General features: G+C 42.6%; 1 protein-coding gene across 4 annotated transcripts in view; it reads right to left on the bottom strand.

Annotated features, from left to right (window-relative positions):
• Positions 1-11,275, bottom strand: part of FARP2 (FERM, ARH/RhoGEF and pleckstrin domain protein 2) — a 78,526-nt gene extending 67,251 nt beyond the window's left edge. For all 4 annotated transcript variants that reach the window (XM_026855398.1, XM_026855400.1, XM_026855401.1 and 1 more), the window contains exon 1: positions 11,046-11,275. In XM_026855398.1, coding sequence (XP_026711199.1) covers positions 11,046-11,249 — 204 coding nt within the window. In that variant the 5' untranslated portion in view covers positions 11,250-11,275. The remainder of the gene's footprint in view (positions 1-11,045) is intronic.
• Positions 11,276-15,824: the final 4,549 nt, after the last annotated feature.

Here is a 15,824-nt window from a genome sequence, read left to right as displayed (position 1 = left end):
AATTATTCTAGAAATGTAAGCCTCTGGCTCATTTAATTAAGGTTAGCTTTACAACCTGTGATCATTTAATGGTTCAAGCAGTGTTAAAGCACTTCACTGCCAAACAAACCAGCTCTCCCCAGCAAACATGCTTTTCCAGAGTGGCTAGACTTGCTGGATGCCTGAAAGTAGGAAAACAATAATTTGTTGATGTGGGAAAAGATCCCCAAGAGGAGGGAATTATGTGAACAAGATTGGGAAGTGTATACTTAGCTAGATAGCATGTAGAGACAAAAAATGATTCCAAGTCCCAAAAGTGGTCTCCTGCTTAAATACCTGGAGCAATCAAAATAAAACTCATTGTGCTCAGAGAGAAACAAAACAGCACCACAGTTAAGCATTCAACCAACACATGGTCCCCAAGCACAACATACAAACAAATGATCCACATAAAAAATATTGGGCATGGAGTAGAAATTCTCAGTTGCTTTCATTACCTAGAGAGAATAATACAAAGATGCACCCCCCAATACCTCTGCTTCATACACTACCTGCGGAACAGGTAGGTCACACAAATTAAAACTCCGGCCCACATCACTGGAAAGAATTTCACAGGATGCTAGTACTTGATGATTCAGCACCAGAATGGATGTTTGCTAATAATTAAACATTCAGACAACAGCAGTGACAGTATCACGGAAAGCAGCTGCTTTGGGGTGGGTGATCCCATGCAGAGGCAAAGATCGCAGCAGTGGAAATGCCAGAGAATTGAGCTAATGGTGACACTGGGGCTTTTTTTACAAATAATTTCAAACTATTTCAAATAATCTGCAGAGGACCGGCACGATGCCACACTGACAGCCTTCCTCAAACACTGCATGAACGCTTGAAAAGGTTCAGCCTTGTCAGCATGTTACATTAATTATCTGCACTATTTCAAACCTTTAAACAACTTGGTGGCTGAAATAGCCAAGGACAGACACAGTCCCTAGTTATAAAAATGACCTGTTGTCAAAATGGCAGTATGGCATTATTAGCCATTCTCAAAAAAAGCCTTTTTTGCACTTAAAGAAATGAAGGTTCATAACAGGAAGTCTAAGCATCTATTTTGTTCATGCAAGCTGTAAAACACTATAATAAAGCTAAGAAACTAGAGGTTAGGAGACTGATGATCCCAGTTCCCACCCCCTCACGCCCCAAACTTTGCTACAAGATTCTACACACTTGTGCAAACCACTGCACCTCCCTACACCCACCCCCTCTAATGCACCTGGCCACTTCCTAGAGTACCTACAGTCTAAATCTGTGAACTTGCACAGCATCTTTTCATTCATGTGTATGTGTATATGTATATAAACAAAACTATGTTTTTAAGTCATTTTAAACACAGATGTTACTTCACTTCCCTTTGTTAGTTGCTAGTCTTCCTCCATTAATAATGCTTTTGCCTCAAAACCATCATCTATGCTCACATCAACCAGATTTGATCTGGGCTTTCCCTATGAGGTGCTAAGTTCTCCAAGTTGGTACACTGTTTTGAGGAAGCCTGCCCACAGGAAAAGGTTTAAAACACTAAGGAAATAAGACAACCATGAAAGATTCTTTACCCAAATTAGGTATTTTTACAGGAAAGGCTAAAACTATCTTTCATTTTGTGCAAAACTGAAATTGTACCAGCTGTCCTAACATCACTCCCTGCTGTACTTTGAGTAGAGTTTCGATACCATGGCAATGGGTTAATAAATACCTACAGGCCAGATTAGATAAGGCTGAAGCTTTGTTAAATTCCCCCTTGCCAAGCAAGACTCTTGTTACGTGGCTGGCTTTGGGCTAGCTGTCTAAGAAGCAGGCTGAGGGGCACAGTGATGCTTGTTCTTCATGATTTCAGTTGAAGACATGTCAGACAGGTCTAACATAGAGCCGTGACAAGCTCTCTTTCCTTTTTTTTAAACTAATATGGGTATTTTACCACTCCTGTTTTGTGCTCAGGCTCCACCAAGTTCTGTGCCCAAGCCCTCTGCCAAGGGCTGCCAGAGAAAGCAGCAGCTTGGGTAGCACATCAGCCCAGATCTCGGTGCTGAAAAGCAGGCCTGCAACTAAGCTCCCATTGCTTCTGATCACTCGGGGAAAGACCACCTCTTGAGGCCTGCCTGAGCAATGAAGAGGCATTAATAGTTAAAATACTTCATCTCCCGTTCTTCTGTCATGAGTCTGGGAAGAAACAACTTCTTAAGGAATGTTTTCACACCTGCTTTCACAATCAGGAGAGCTCCAAAATACATACATGTGTGCAAAACCGTGCCAATAAGGCATCACAAGTTTTACTATAAGTGAAAAGAGATTATTAAAGAGCAATATACTCTAATTTAGAGAGCTTGATTTTTGTTTTCCCTCCGTGTTTTGTACCTTTTGTGGATTTTGACCACACAGCTTGGGTCAGGGCAGCAGCACACACAGAAGCTGTTAAAAAGACTTCCAGGAGTGTCTCTGTACTCAGGATACAGACTACTTCGCAGCTCAATACTCTTTTTTTAGTTTTCTTTTAAAATTCTTAATTTTATGGATGAATGACTGCTGTCAGACAGACAGGTGTCCCCTACTCCATATCCAACATCACAGTCTTGAGAAGTAAATCTTTTACACTAGGTATTGTGACCGCAGCACAGGTTTTTAATACTCAATTTACATGGTCTCCCTCTTACACAAGTAGGCAACGTTCCCCTTGCCAGAAATGTGGAACAGATGACACAGAGGTATGCTTTTGCAACCCTGTTTATTTAAACGCATGTTCACAAGGCTGTGCTTCTCTGAATACCACTGGGTACAAAGAGACACCATCCTTGCTCAACATCAAGTCCCTTTTTTCGGTAAGCACTAACCTAAAATTTCTCTGAACTACCTCTTAGCACACTGCTTTTCTGTAGTTATCTTTAGCTGACTGTGGGTTGTTTCTCAGGGGGTTTTTGTTCTTGTTTTGGGATTTTTTGGTGTGGTGGGGTTTTTTTTATTATTATTTCCTTCAGGCTCTATATAGTCTAGAGAATTATCCATCTGTGGACCCAAATTTGAATGTCACCCACACCCAGAATTGGCTTCCAGAAAAGTTTGTGTGTGTGTGTGTGTGTGTGTGGAATACAATGTGTCTTACACTTATTTTGATAGAATAATGCAAGTCTAATTTCAGCTGACTTCCACTATTCTATGTCACTAGATTATGAAAAAAGAACACCTGCATTCTGCAGAAGTGTTTAAGAAACTAACAATATTCCTTTTGTTAGTGATGACACATTACTGGAGTTAGTAAGGAAGCTAACAGGTAACAGCTTTCTCTTTAGAAGGTTGTCTATCAGTTACTTCAGAAGGCATCCAAAAGGAATTAAGTACGACAACTGTACCACTGCATGTATACCAAGACGATGATGTTATAGATTGGTTTACTTTATCAGATCTCATACAGACAGAACAATTACAGGCAGAAAGTTCTCAGTACGTTTACCATAAATTAAAGAGAGCTTGAAGAGAGTTCAGCTTTACACAAACTCAGTATTAAACTAAGTAAATGTGGCTCTCACTGGTTCTCAGTTCACTCGTCTGAACCCATACAAGAGAAATATTTAATCTATGCACTTGATATAGTGAAGCATACTCACTATGGAAAATCACAGCCATACAAAGTTATGAACTCAATCCATTACATTCATGTGTCAAAGACTGTGATATAACACTTGATCACCACTTTACTAAATGGTATCTGTGTACTAGGTTATACAATATGTGCATAGAATATACCTTTCTTACAGGAATATTCAGATTGTTTCTCCTTTGCTGTAGTGTAACCCAATTTTCTTTTCACATAATGGGACATCTAATGTCAAGAAAACTGCAAAGTAGTAAATTGTTTTTATAATACAATTTAAGTTCACATCTTCCCTTAAAAAAACCCCAAACACACACCAAGTGTCTGTCAGTAAAATGGCTGTGGCTTTACCTGTCCCCACCCAATACCACATTCCTACATAGCATCAAAAAATCAATTCCCCCAAACACAAAATAACAGGTCTAAAAATTATATAGTAGAATCAAACAGTACACAAATTGCAAAGCTTCAATTACTTTCTTTTTAAACCCTATAATAGCTTCAAATTTTAAATAGTGAATTACTAACTTTCTCTTCTGAGGTCAGACAAAAATAAGTCCTAAGGCAGCTTATTTGCCATATTTAGGAGAGTCAAACCAAAGCAATGACAAACATCTGGCTATGATTCTTTCTGGAATTTTGACTATTTCTTCCTAGCCAGGGAAGAAAAACACCGAGCTGACTAACAGAGCATCTCGATTCCTTCAGCATAGCACTTAATAGGATTCAGAAGCAGCCTGTCCTCCCACTTCCCACATATTTAAGCTGTTAATACTTTCTTTTACAGCACAGAAGGGAAAGAAGCCTTTACGAAAGAAAGGTCTAAGCAGGCAAAGGGAAAACAAGGAAGAAGCAGGAGAGCAGCTGGTGCCAGAGCCTGGCTCTGCCGGAGAGCTGGCGGCAGGCCACCCTGTCCTGCTGGAGAAGTTGCAGTGCTGTCAACGCGGGCAACGTGCTCAGGGTTCACCATGGCACACAGTAAGGACAGCCTCTCTGAAAAGTAATTTTAGAGTAAGTGTTTTTCAGTGCCCACGACACACTATTTTTAGCAGACACATATTTCTTACTTAAAACTGCTCACTAACAGCATTTTAAGCTGTATAAATTCTCCTTCATCCCCAAAGTTGTTGTTCAGGGTACTAATACTACCGTTAGAAGTTAATGATAAGCAGCATTTTTCAGTGTGCACGAGGTGAGAACACCCTTTCCAAACCATGGGAAGTCATGAGGTACATACAAGCTGTCAGACTGCTTCTTCCACCACCCCAAAAACCTCCCACAGTCCCAGCCCGGGACCTGATTTCAGGGCCCCCGACTGCAGGAAGTCATGGCCATGCACTCCGATGGCTGGTGGGAAACAACAGACATCTGAAGAGGTGCTGTTTTCATGACACCTTTTCAATTATGGATGCGGCAAACTGCACAGAGAACAGAATAACTAAACACAGCTATTCTATTCTATTCTAAACATATGGATAGAAAGTAATTTTTCAGTTTTAATAATGCAATTTGTAAATTTAAATAAACCAAGAGTCATATAGGTGGCCAGCAAAGACAGTATCACTATCCAACTGAGTAATCATCAAGTAGCTGTTTTTGACTTAGTATAGACAAGCCACTTAAATTTTGTAGTAATATATTAGCAAGTTTCACAGGGTACATCAGTAAACTCCAAAATAGACACGAGCAGTGAGAGGACAATACCCAGTAAGAAAATACAGGAGGGGAAAACTGTAATCTTCTTTGACTAGCCTGTTCTCATGAAGAGCAGTGGAGTCAAGCATTTCCCTCCCAGGCCACCCACCAGCATCAGGAGGAGAGGGACACATCACACAGTGCCACAGGGATAAGGAACATGCTCCATCTTTCACGCACTTGGTAAGAAAATAAGAAAAGATACAACCACCTTCAAGAAACTGAGTCATGCACAAGGAAACAACAGGCCTGGTAGAAATATCAAAGATAGGAAATATCCCAACAAAATGAAAAAGTATCTTCCTCAGACCCAGCTTCACACTCCAAGGCACAAGAACACTTGCAATAGCCTGACCCACAGAGAACAACTTCTGAATATGGTAAGACTGAAGGACAAAACCAAAATCCTAGTACAAGGTAGCTGAAATTCAAACCGACATAAACCTAACTCATACTATTAACATGTTTTATTGAGAAACATGTTAATTACATTTAAAATAGAATTAACAGAATTGTACCGTCAAAGCAATCCGACAAAGAACAGCATGAAAGAAAAACTTCCAGTTTAAGTTCTCCCATCGAGGCAGGCAGACCCACCTGGTTTTGCTGAGCACTAAGAACTGTGCTATGATTTTATGATGGCTATTACAGTTATACAGAATTAATTCTCCAGTAGGTCAAAACAGAGAAAAATTCAACTACAATATAACATGTAAACATTTCTCACTCCTGAATTTTATTTTACGTTCAAGCAGAGTGAGAAGAGGAAGTACATGCAGTTGAAGAGGTGCCAAGTTCTCCCCAGAGAGAGTTTGGTAAAGTTGAAGCATAAAAATCTAAACTTTTTCCAGGGCACTTGCTCATAGTATAGAGCATAATTCACGTGAGAAATGCACATGTATTTCCTACAGAAGGAACAACATATAGACCAAATATTAAACACCACATTAGGGCAGCAATGCCATTAAATGTCTTATAGACTAGCACAAAGACAAAACTGGGTCAGAGAGGCAGACCTTACAGTCTGCCTGTCTACAGACCCTCAGTAAAGTATTGCATCAGAGAAAGCAGCTGGAAGATAGGGCAGCTTGTTGACTAAACCTGCCATTTCACTTACTGAGACTTTAAGACAGCACCAGACTCTCACCTACCATCAGTACCACTCTCCTTTCAACTACACCATGCAGAAAGATCCCTTGTTTCCTCTAACCCAGGCACACATGCTGTATTGTCTTTGACAGCCTGCAGGTCTGTTGCTATAATACGCTCCTCTTCCAACTCTACCACAAATCAACACAAAAGCTTTCAGCAAGAATAAATCACAACTTCTTATACGTTAAACTCCTATAGCCTAAGTCATCCTTCATTGCAGCACATTTTGTTGTCTTTCATAACCAGCACCAGACAAGTATAATCACACCAAGTGGTCATTTTGGTGAATTAAACCCATCCCAGGTCCTACTTAAGAGTCTGCCATATTTTCATGCTGATCAAAGGCCTACAAGCTTAATCTCTTAAGAAAAGTCGGGAAAGCTGGCAGAAATTCTACTGTAATACTGTGATTACTCTGAAATGTGCCCACAGTTCAAATTAAATTGAATTTTCCAATCATTCATCTACTAGTCTGGAAAACTATCAATTTGGGAAGACTTAGCTTGGAGGGAAGAGGACAGGTACCCTATGATATGGCACATGCAAGATTTTTACTGACTAAAGCTGGCCATAAAAACAGGAAAAAAACACACAATTCATTAAAATAATTAATATTGGAGCCTAGCTATGGATGGACATGTTTCATTCTGTTTTCTGTTTTGGGCGGGAAAGGAAAAACCATAAATACCAAATTTTCAGGTTTTTAAATTCTAGAAAACATTTGAGCATCTCTCTATCCCCTAACATTCAAAACAGTTTCCCAGAGAAGAGCTCTGCCCCAGTATACTTTAAAGAATAGGTCCCTCTTACTTATTAACAGAATTCATAGTTAGAAAGAAAACCTTGCAGTACAGATGGCGAGAGTGGACAGAAACAATGGATTTTTGACAAAAGGCAGTGGAATGTAGCTTTACTGAACTTTTAACACACTGTTCTAGATACAACACCACCACAAACGAAAGGCTGTCCTTCCCTGCTTTGTTCTCATCCCATCCATTATGCTACTGTCAGCCCCTCTTCTTGCTCTTCGGTGAGTTACAAAACCCAAACAATGAGGAAAAGCTACTAAACGAGAGTATCTACAAACACCTGCCAGGGAGGAAGCAAGTGTTTTAAACATATCTTGGAGAAAGGAGAGGATAACAAGGAAAAGCCTCATGGATTAAATCATTATTGTGGCTACTGTTTATCCCATGCGGTTAAAACTGCTGATGCAGCTCATTTCAGACAGCTTCACCAGCAAGGCAGTACACAGGGCTCCTGCATCAGCTTCCTCACTGTGCTCCAGAGAGAAGGCCCCTCTCCAGAGGCTGACCCCTGTGCCTAGTTAGTCTCTTCCACTGACACACCACTTCTCTCAATAAAAAGTTATTTGCCATAGTTCTTAAAGGCAGAAGGGAAAATGGATGTTTTTTCCTGTCTTTTGCCATAAGCTACACCTCCATCAGAATGCAATGCCAACAGCACATGTGAGAAAGGCCTCAGTGTCCCACTACACTGAAAAATTATTGCTGATCTGAATCAATAAACAAACACCCTATGAAGCAGGTAATGAAGACAACACCACCTCTCATTTCAACACGCAGTGAAAATTACTACAAAAGCAAAGAGGAGTGAAAAAGCAGTATTGTAATCAGAGCCTCAATCTCTCTAGGACAGCTGCTTAATCATTAATTTCTCTGACTGCTTTTTTACAAAAAAAAAAATATCTGTGCTAGCTCACACCACCTATTCAGCAAATATGGCTGACTTTAATTTTTGCCCTCAAACAGCAAGTGAAAAATTTCAGTTTGCCATCACAAACAGCAGTCAGCAGTTACTCCTATCCCACCAGTCCACCGAACAAATTAGGAGGCAGATGGTTACAGCTTAGTACCTCATCCCTGTCTGCTATTATTTGCTACCTCATTTAGACAAAAATGAAAGGCGATGTAGGCAGTGTATTAGTAGAACTCTAATTCTACACTTGCTGACTATGGGCTTTTTTGTGCTTGATGCTCTACAGATGAACAAAGGATGACCCTCGCTTCTTCTAACCGCTCACATCAGGCAAAAGCTTCTAAGTTGTTCAGTTCCAGCTGACCTCGTAACAAAGAACAGTGCGATATTAACTATGGCTTGAACATGCTAGTTGCCCAAATTGAGGTGTTTCTGTGGATGTCATAACCAGAGAGAGCTTTTCAGGTAAAAAAAGAAAATTAAGGTAGTACCTAATTATGGGAAGCCTCTCATTGTGATGGGTAAAAACAGCAACAACAACAAAGTACTGCACTGTGGTCCAGTTAAGGGACAGAGCAAAGTACCTCCTTGCAGGAGACTACAGGTAGGACCCTAAAAGCAGAGATAAGCAACCTGCATTTGAAGGTACAAAGAGAAGGAGACAGTAGAAGGATGCAAAAAATGGTCAGGCAGTAGCAGCTGCTAGGAACAACAACTGACCAGGTTGACTCTTACTGCAACACAGAAAACGGGTACACATGCAGCAAGACTGGAGAGGCTAAAGCTAAGGAGAAGGTGTGGTGAGGTAGTCCTGAATGGGATGAGTTTAGTTGTTTACTCAAACAGTACCTCCCTAGAGATTGTGCAGCACACCTGCAGGAGATGGCTTGCTAAAGGTAATGAAGGAATCAGGAGGTGAAGAGAAACTACATTATTGGTCAGACAGGTGAGACTGGAGTATGACTCACAGTGACAAAAAAAAACAGTGTGAGGAATTCATGTTTTTTACATGTGAAGCTTGATGTTGACACAAATATCAAAACCAAGTTTCACCAGGCAAAGGCTGATTTTATTTAGAGCTGACAGTCAAGTTGACACATCATAAAGAACTGAGCCATAGCTGAAATTGCATTCAAAGGCTAAGAACAAAGTGCTGTAGGACAAGACAACGGGTTAAGGATGGAGGTAAACTGGACCTGCAGTGAAAGTCAGAGAACAATGAAGATAACTGGAAGGATATACAGTCAAGACTGTTCCAGCAGGCAAAGGAGAACCAGGTCAAGTCAGTGTCAAAAAACAAGGTATTGCGAAAGTAGTGAACTGTTCTGAGCAAGACAAGAACTGAGGGGAACTGAGGGAGGGTGCTCAGAGGTCAGAGAACAGCAGAGAAGTTATAAAGTTACAGAGAAGTTATAGCACAGGACTATAAAGGTACAGAGTTATAAAATAAGATGGAAAGGGTAAGGTTACTGAGGAAAGTGGAAGATTTGCATGAGAAGAGCAGACAGAGGTGGTACAAATATGACAAGGAAGAGAAAGAAAGCATCTATGGCAATATACAGGAAGTTTCTAGTCACTGACTTCATGTAATAAAGCAGGAACTAGGAGTTATAAATTCGGTCTTGATTTTAACAGCTTGCACCGATTTTCAGAATTACAGGGGGGGATGTGGTGCTTGTGAGATTTTTTTCTTTCTTCTTTTTTTAATCAAAACACAAAAGCAGCAATGTCTACACCCGCTCGAAAAAAAAAAAAAAAAAAAATTTAAAAAAAAAAAAAACTTCAAAGGAGCCAAAGTCAGCAGATTTAAAAAAAAATAGTCTAAAATTAATAAAAAGGAAAAAAAAGGCTTTTGTGTTCTATGCAGTAAATGAGGGGTGGATGGGTTTGCTATACCCTCTGTGTCCTCAGGTAGGAGGATACAGACACAGCCTCACACTTAACCAAGAAAAAAAATTTTAAAACCCAACATATTTCATGTTTGAGAGTTGAACAGCTGGTCAGCAATCTGTAGCTGATATCCCCCAAACCCACTATTTCTTCAGAGCTCCACAGACATCTTTTTCACTCTATTTGGAAAAACCTGTTTAAGTCTATGCAACAAACCAAGGCTATGGATACTAATTATAAAGTAAATTTGATGCTAATGTAGAATATCTGATGGCTGAGTATCTTCACCAGAAGAGAGACGTTTTCTAATAATAGATCTTTAGGCAAGCAAAAATTAAAGTCTCAGGTTAATGCTGAGAATGAAACAAGAACATGAACAAAAATTTTTGATTGTTTAAAAACAGAACCACCCCAATTTGAGCACAGTTTGTCTTTCTTAAGGCAGACTTCCTCAATTGCTAAGCAAGCATACTTTTAAATACAAATTTTCAGAACTCGCTACCACTCTGGTGCCTCCCTCCCAAAGCGTGGCAACAAGCAAAAAATTTCAAAAATAGGAGCATGTTTACTTGAAGAAGATATGTACCATTAAAATAATTAATAAAAAGTAGCAACTAAAAAAAACCCTCCCAGCTACCAAATCAACAAAGCTGCATGTGGCTCAAAGAGCAAGAACAGTTTGGCAGAAGATAGCTGGTGTCCCCTCAAGACAAATAACAGTTAAAGCATCTTGTTACAGTATGTGCTTGTATTTAAAGTCTGTTACAAACACAAAGACATCTGCTATACTTAAAAGATTTTAAAAAACAAGATGTGCTACTGATTTAACTACTTATAAGTAGGTAAAATCCCCACAGAAATCTTTATTCAGATAATGCCTCAAAATATCCCAGCTCCGTACAGCAGCACATCCTGTGAGCTTTACATTATTGGAGGCTAAGTGTACTTGAAATCAGGTTTAAACCTCTCTTACCTCGATGTCAAGTACTTCCACTGTGTTGTCCAACATCCGTATTTTGATCGGTAGGTCCCGCTCATGCGTTTTGGCAGGTGATGGTGCCACTGCAGTAGAGAGGTTCTGTCCCGACTCCAAGGTACTCACTCCCATGGTTTTCTGGGCACCCAGACGAGAGCCAGGAGTCTGCAGGACTCTGTATGTGCCTTCTATCTCTCCCATCTTTCAACAGCAAGCAGAGTCTAAAGAAGTCTGGAATAAAATAGAGGATTACAGCTTGAAAGATAGTTTTCCACCAATATTGTGTATGAAAACACGACCTACTGAAGCACAGTCATGCACAAAGTCCTTATTTAATGCTCTCCATCCTGCTATCAAAACCAGTACCAAAGTTGATAAAACTCTGGTCAAAAATCCAGCTGCTGGGAAGAAAAATAAGTAGCCAAAACAATAACTATTCCAAAACATGGTTAGGAAATAGGATAGTCAAATCTGCACCCTCCACCCTCCTTACACACTGACATTTTAAGCTCAGGTTAATTTTTCTGTCAATTTAGCTCCCTAAACCAGGTCACCACAGCATGAGCACTTGCTGACAGCACAAGAAAATCCACCTGGAGCAGGCAGTGGAGGGCACGGCAAGACTCTGCCTTTCACTAGTACCTAGCCGCACTATTGACTTAGCTACAGTGTCAGACCACACCCTAAGATAACAGCAACAATTAACTTTCTTCATCCCTCAAAATGATGACTCATGCAAAACCGTAACTACCCAACCAATGCTGGGCGCTCAGAACCTTCACGGCACAGATTTCTGCCGCAGATAACAGCTCTGCACTTTAACAGCAAACCTGAGCCGTGCACCCAGGTTAAGTCAGTAGGCCAAAAATCTGAAATACAAAAATTTACATTAGTTCAAGTAGGCCGACTCCTACATCACAATCCTTACTTTCACGGTTTGGTAGCAGCTGTTCAGAAGCAAATGTTTAATTTGACACGGGGGAAGAAACCCGCGTGCCTCTCCGCAGCTCTCCCGCAGCATGGCAGCAGCGGCAGCACTCGCAGGGGATTGCAGCAGGGTCTATGGGAATGCAAGGCACACGCTCAGGATGCGACGCGCCCAACAAAACCACTGCCCCACGGTCACTGCCAGCATGAAGCATTTGGCAGCAACGTGCAAGGCGCCCTGCAGGAACGCACACAGGGACACAGAGAGGCTCAGCGGTGCTTTCGCTCGCATTTCCCAAATACCACCCTATGTCTGAACAATTGAAAGTATGTGGACACTGACGCTGGGACAGCCTTCGCATGGCCACCACACCACAAAAAAATTCAGTGAAGTGTTAGATTATTGTTTTGTAATAAACGTGTTTTGTCTAAAAAGGGGAGAGGCATATGATGAAAACATTCCTTTGTCCCTCTACGCTTTGAGTAGGTAGGCAGCGTGCTCTGCGGATTTAAATGGAGCCGGCCTTACATGTCGATAAAAATTAGTGGGAGGGGTTAGGTTTTAATCCTTGCACACACTGAAATTGGTCAAACATCTTCCTGACTTTTATTTTTGTGCTTGCAGACCCCTGTACAGATAAACTTGTCACAGGAGACGCCTCCTACTTAATTACACCGACCACAAAGCTTATTTGGCTTAGTGATCTCTCAGAGCCCTTGTGAGTGCTGCAGAGCCCTGCCCCGAGCAGCACAGCTGGAGACCACCACAGAGACACCTCCAGCCTCCCAGCTGATGACATACATGATGAGAAAGCATGAGAAATGTCATCTCAACCTTAAAAGCGTGCGTACACTGCCCAGTGCCTGATCTACCAGTTTTAGGTGACGAATTAGCAGAAGACCATTTTGTGTGTATTCTTTCACTGAACTTCCCAGTTTGTGTGGCCACAGAGCCAAGGAGAAAAACTTTTAGGTCACAAACTTTAAAATCACCACAACAGCAAAAATCCACAGAGACAGTTGCCCACATTACACCTTTAACTGCTAATCTGAAGAGCAACCATAGCTCAGTGTCATCTATAATCCCTTGATACTGTGTCCCATATCACTAACGGTATGGTATGATTTTGCTACTGCCATTCGAAAGTTTACAAGCAACTGAAGTTGCCCAGAATCAGTTATACTCCTCATGAGGCAATTTATTGGACAAGCACTCTTAAAATTAGCATTCCATGAACATGTTCATCTCATTCTGAATAAACTGCTTCTGGAAGGGACAGACACTGCAGTTACTCAAAAGGAAAAAGACACGAGCGGTGACAGCCGAGGAGGCGACGCTCAGAGCAGCCCCACAGAAGAGAGGCTCCGGCAGCCTCCCCTCCAGCTGAAGCCAGCTGGTTCCTGGAGGCAAGGTAGGCAGGTCACCCAGCTCCGGACTACGTGAGGAGCTCCTGGGTACTTTTACTGGCCTTGGTTACCAGCCAGGAGAGACCAAAGACACATCAAACAGAAACAGCAGATGTCAAAGTCCTTCCTCACAGGTGTTAACAGGAAAAGTGAACTCAACAGGGCTTGGCCTCATGCCTTGCTGATGACACACTCCTAAAAATATTTACCGCTAGACTAGTCCCCAGCCAGCATATATTCGGTATTTTAAAAGGTCTAACAAAACACCTAGGCAGAAAACAATGTGCAGAAGCAAGGCACTTTTCCTTAGAAAAGCAGTGCCCTGACCACTGTGTGGCAGCTACGAGCATCTCCCCACACCACATCCAGCTCCCACCCAGCGCACACTGCTGATGCCGTTACAATTACTAAAAATCCCCAAATAGCCTGCTCCAAGTGCCTGAAAAATCAAAAGTGTGAGGAGTATTAACCAAGCTGAGCACTATCTACAGTTTCACCAGCACTTGTAGTTACCTATCGTGTTTTATGTAAGCTGACTACACATGACATTTATTGACAAAAAATGTTGTGCCATGATTTAGGAAGCGTTTCCGTTAAAGGGGCTAACTAACTGAAAGGCAGAGGGAAATGAAAGAGTGAAGCCTGAGACAAGCTGCAAGAACCAGAAAGAAAGAGAAGCTCTGTAGGCAGCACTGAGAGCCTCCCACCCCAGGGCAAGCCCTGAGGTCTCATTTGCTCCTCACCAATGCAAAACTAAAACACAATGTTGCTGCAGAATTAGCGGTTCTAAGAAAAAAAAATATCTTCCCTGCATTCACACCCCACCCACCAAACTTCTTTGGGCGCTTATCTTGGTAATTTCCTACAAACTGGGAGCAAACCAGGCATCAAAGCTAAATCAGTTCCCTGAAGCACAGTGACAGAACAACTGTTGCCATCAGCCCCAAGTGGAGGAGCAGATGGAACAAAACTGAGAAAATTTAGGTAGCTACATACTTTTTGTTGCCTTTTTGAAATAGCTTCAAAGTGAAAATGAATTTTATCTTCTACCTGGAAAAAAACTATTGTTCAGAAGCAAAAGTGAGTATTTCAGCTACTGGCAAGTCTAGAGAGGCAGCTTATACCCAAGAATATGCCCACAGAAGATACCAAGGGATTTCAAAAGAACTCCTCTGAATACAGTATCTTTTGGTCAGTGAGAGAATCACTACAACACACCTCGCCTCTGCAGAGGGTTGGTACGAAGTAGTGCCGGTCCCAGGTCCCCAGTGTGAGAGGCGATCCCATGGGAAGGGATCCCCAGCACCTGCGTGAGGTGGCAGCTGGCACAGCAGCAAGGAAGCACTCTCGGTGGGAGCTCTCAGAGCAGGCTCCTTCAGCCCTCCAGAAGCAAACCTTCCTATTTTACCTTTGTCACTAGGCAATAACAACTCGTTAACATCGCTACACCACGCTGGCACCAACTGATGCACCAGGAATCCAACAACTGCAACAAAGAGAGGTGAAGACGACGAGTGCCCCCGCTGCACCAGAGAGACGCCTCTCCCCGAAACCTAGACCCTCCCGCTCCTGTTACAACCCCCATCCCTCGCCACAGGCCCAAAAGGGTCCCGGGGCTCTCCGCGGCGGCCGGCAGCGCCGTGTGCTGGAGATCACACGGAGACGGAGGCGCAGGGAGGCTAGACAAGGGCCTCAGCTGGACCCCGCCGGAGGAGCGGGGCTTCAGGAGCGCTTCTTCCGCTGATCCCAGGGAATCAGCGGGGCGGTGCAGCACCACTCCCTCGCACCCCCGGCGAGCTCCGGGGTGGGCCCTCGCAGGGAGACAGATGGGGCCGGGGCGCAGGTACCCCAACACTCCCGGTTTCAACCCCTCCAGGGATCCCGGGGACTCCCCCCCTGCCCTGGGCAGCCCATTCCAACGCCCAACAGCCCCTTCTGCAAATAAATACTTCCTAACATTACAGGTTTTTGCTTAGTTAACATTCTTTTTCATGAACAGACAAATTTTAAATGGGGATAGAAAGAGCCACAGCACTACAGTGTGGGAGAGAAGCCACAGCTGCTGCACCCGTGTGCAGCACAGAGGCATCAGGCACTGCTGATGGCAAAAGAGGCTGAAGATCACCATCCTCCTCCTCTTTGCTCCCCAAGGAGCAAGCCTGCCCCTCAGTAAAACAGACAGGAACCAAAGGCTGTAGGAAATTCAGTGCAGGATGAACAGAGCCCTGGAATGGACCTTCGCACCTTCCAGATTCTGAGGCTGCCCAGAAGCAGATGTCGAGGCTAACTGATAACAGGGAAGCCGGGAAAACAGTGCTTCCTGGAAACAAACCCCCTTTGACAAGCCCCCTGGCCTCCCTGAGGCACCACATCTCATTACTCTGCTCTTCAATATGAGAAGCAACAGAAATGAGAGAAATACTTGGATTTCTCTAGGAAAGG

The sequence above is a fragment of the Athene cunicularia genome (genome assembly GCF_003259725.1).
Source record: "Athene cunicularia isolate RWA chromosome 9 unlocalized genomic scaffold, athCun1 chr9_part2, whole genome shotgun sequence".
Classification (NCBI taxonomy): Eukaryota; Metazoa; Chordata; class Aves; order Strigiformes; family Strigidae; genus Athene; species Athene cunicularia.
The sequence above is the reverse complement of the archived record's forward strand: the minus strand, read 5'-3'. Positions and strand labels throughout refer to the sequence as shown.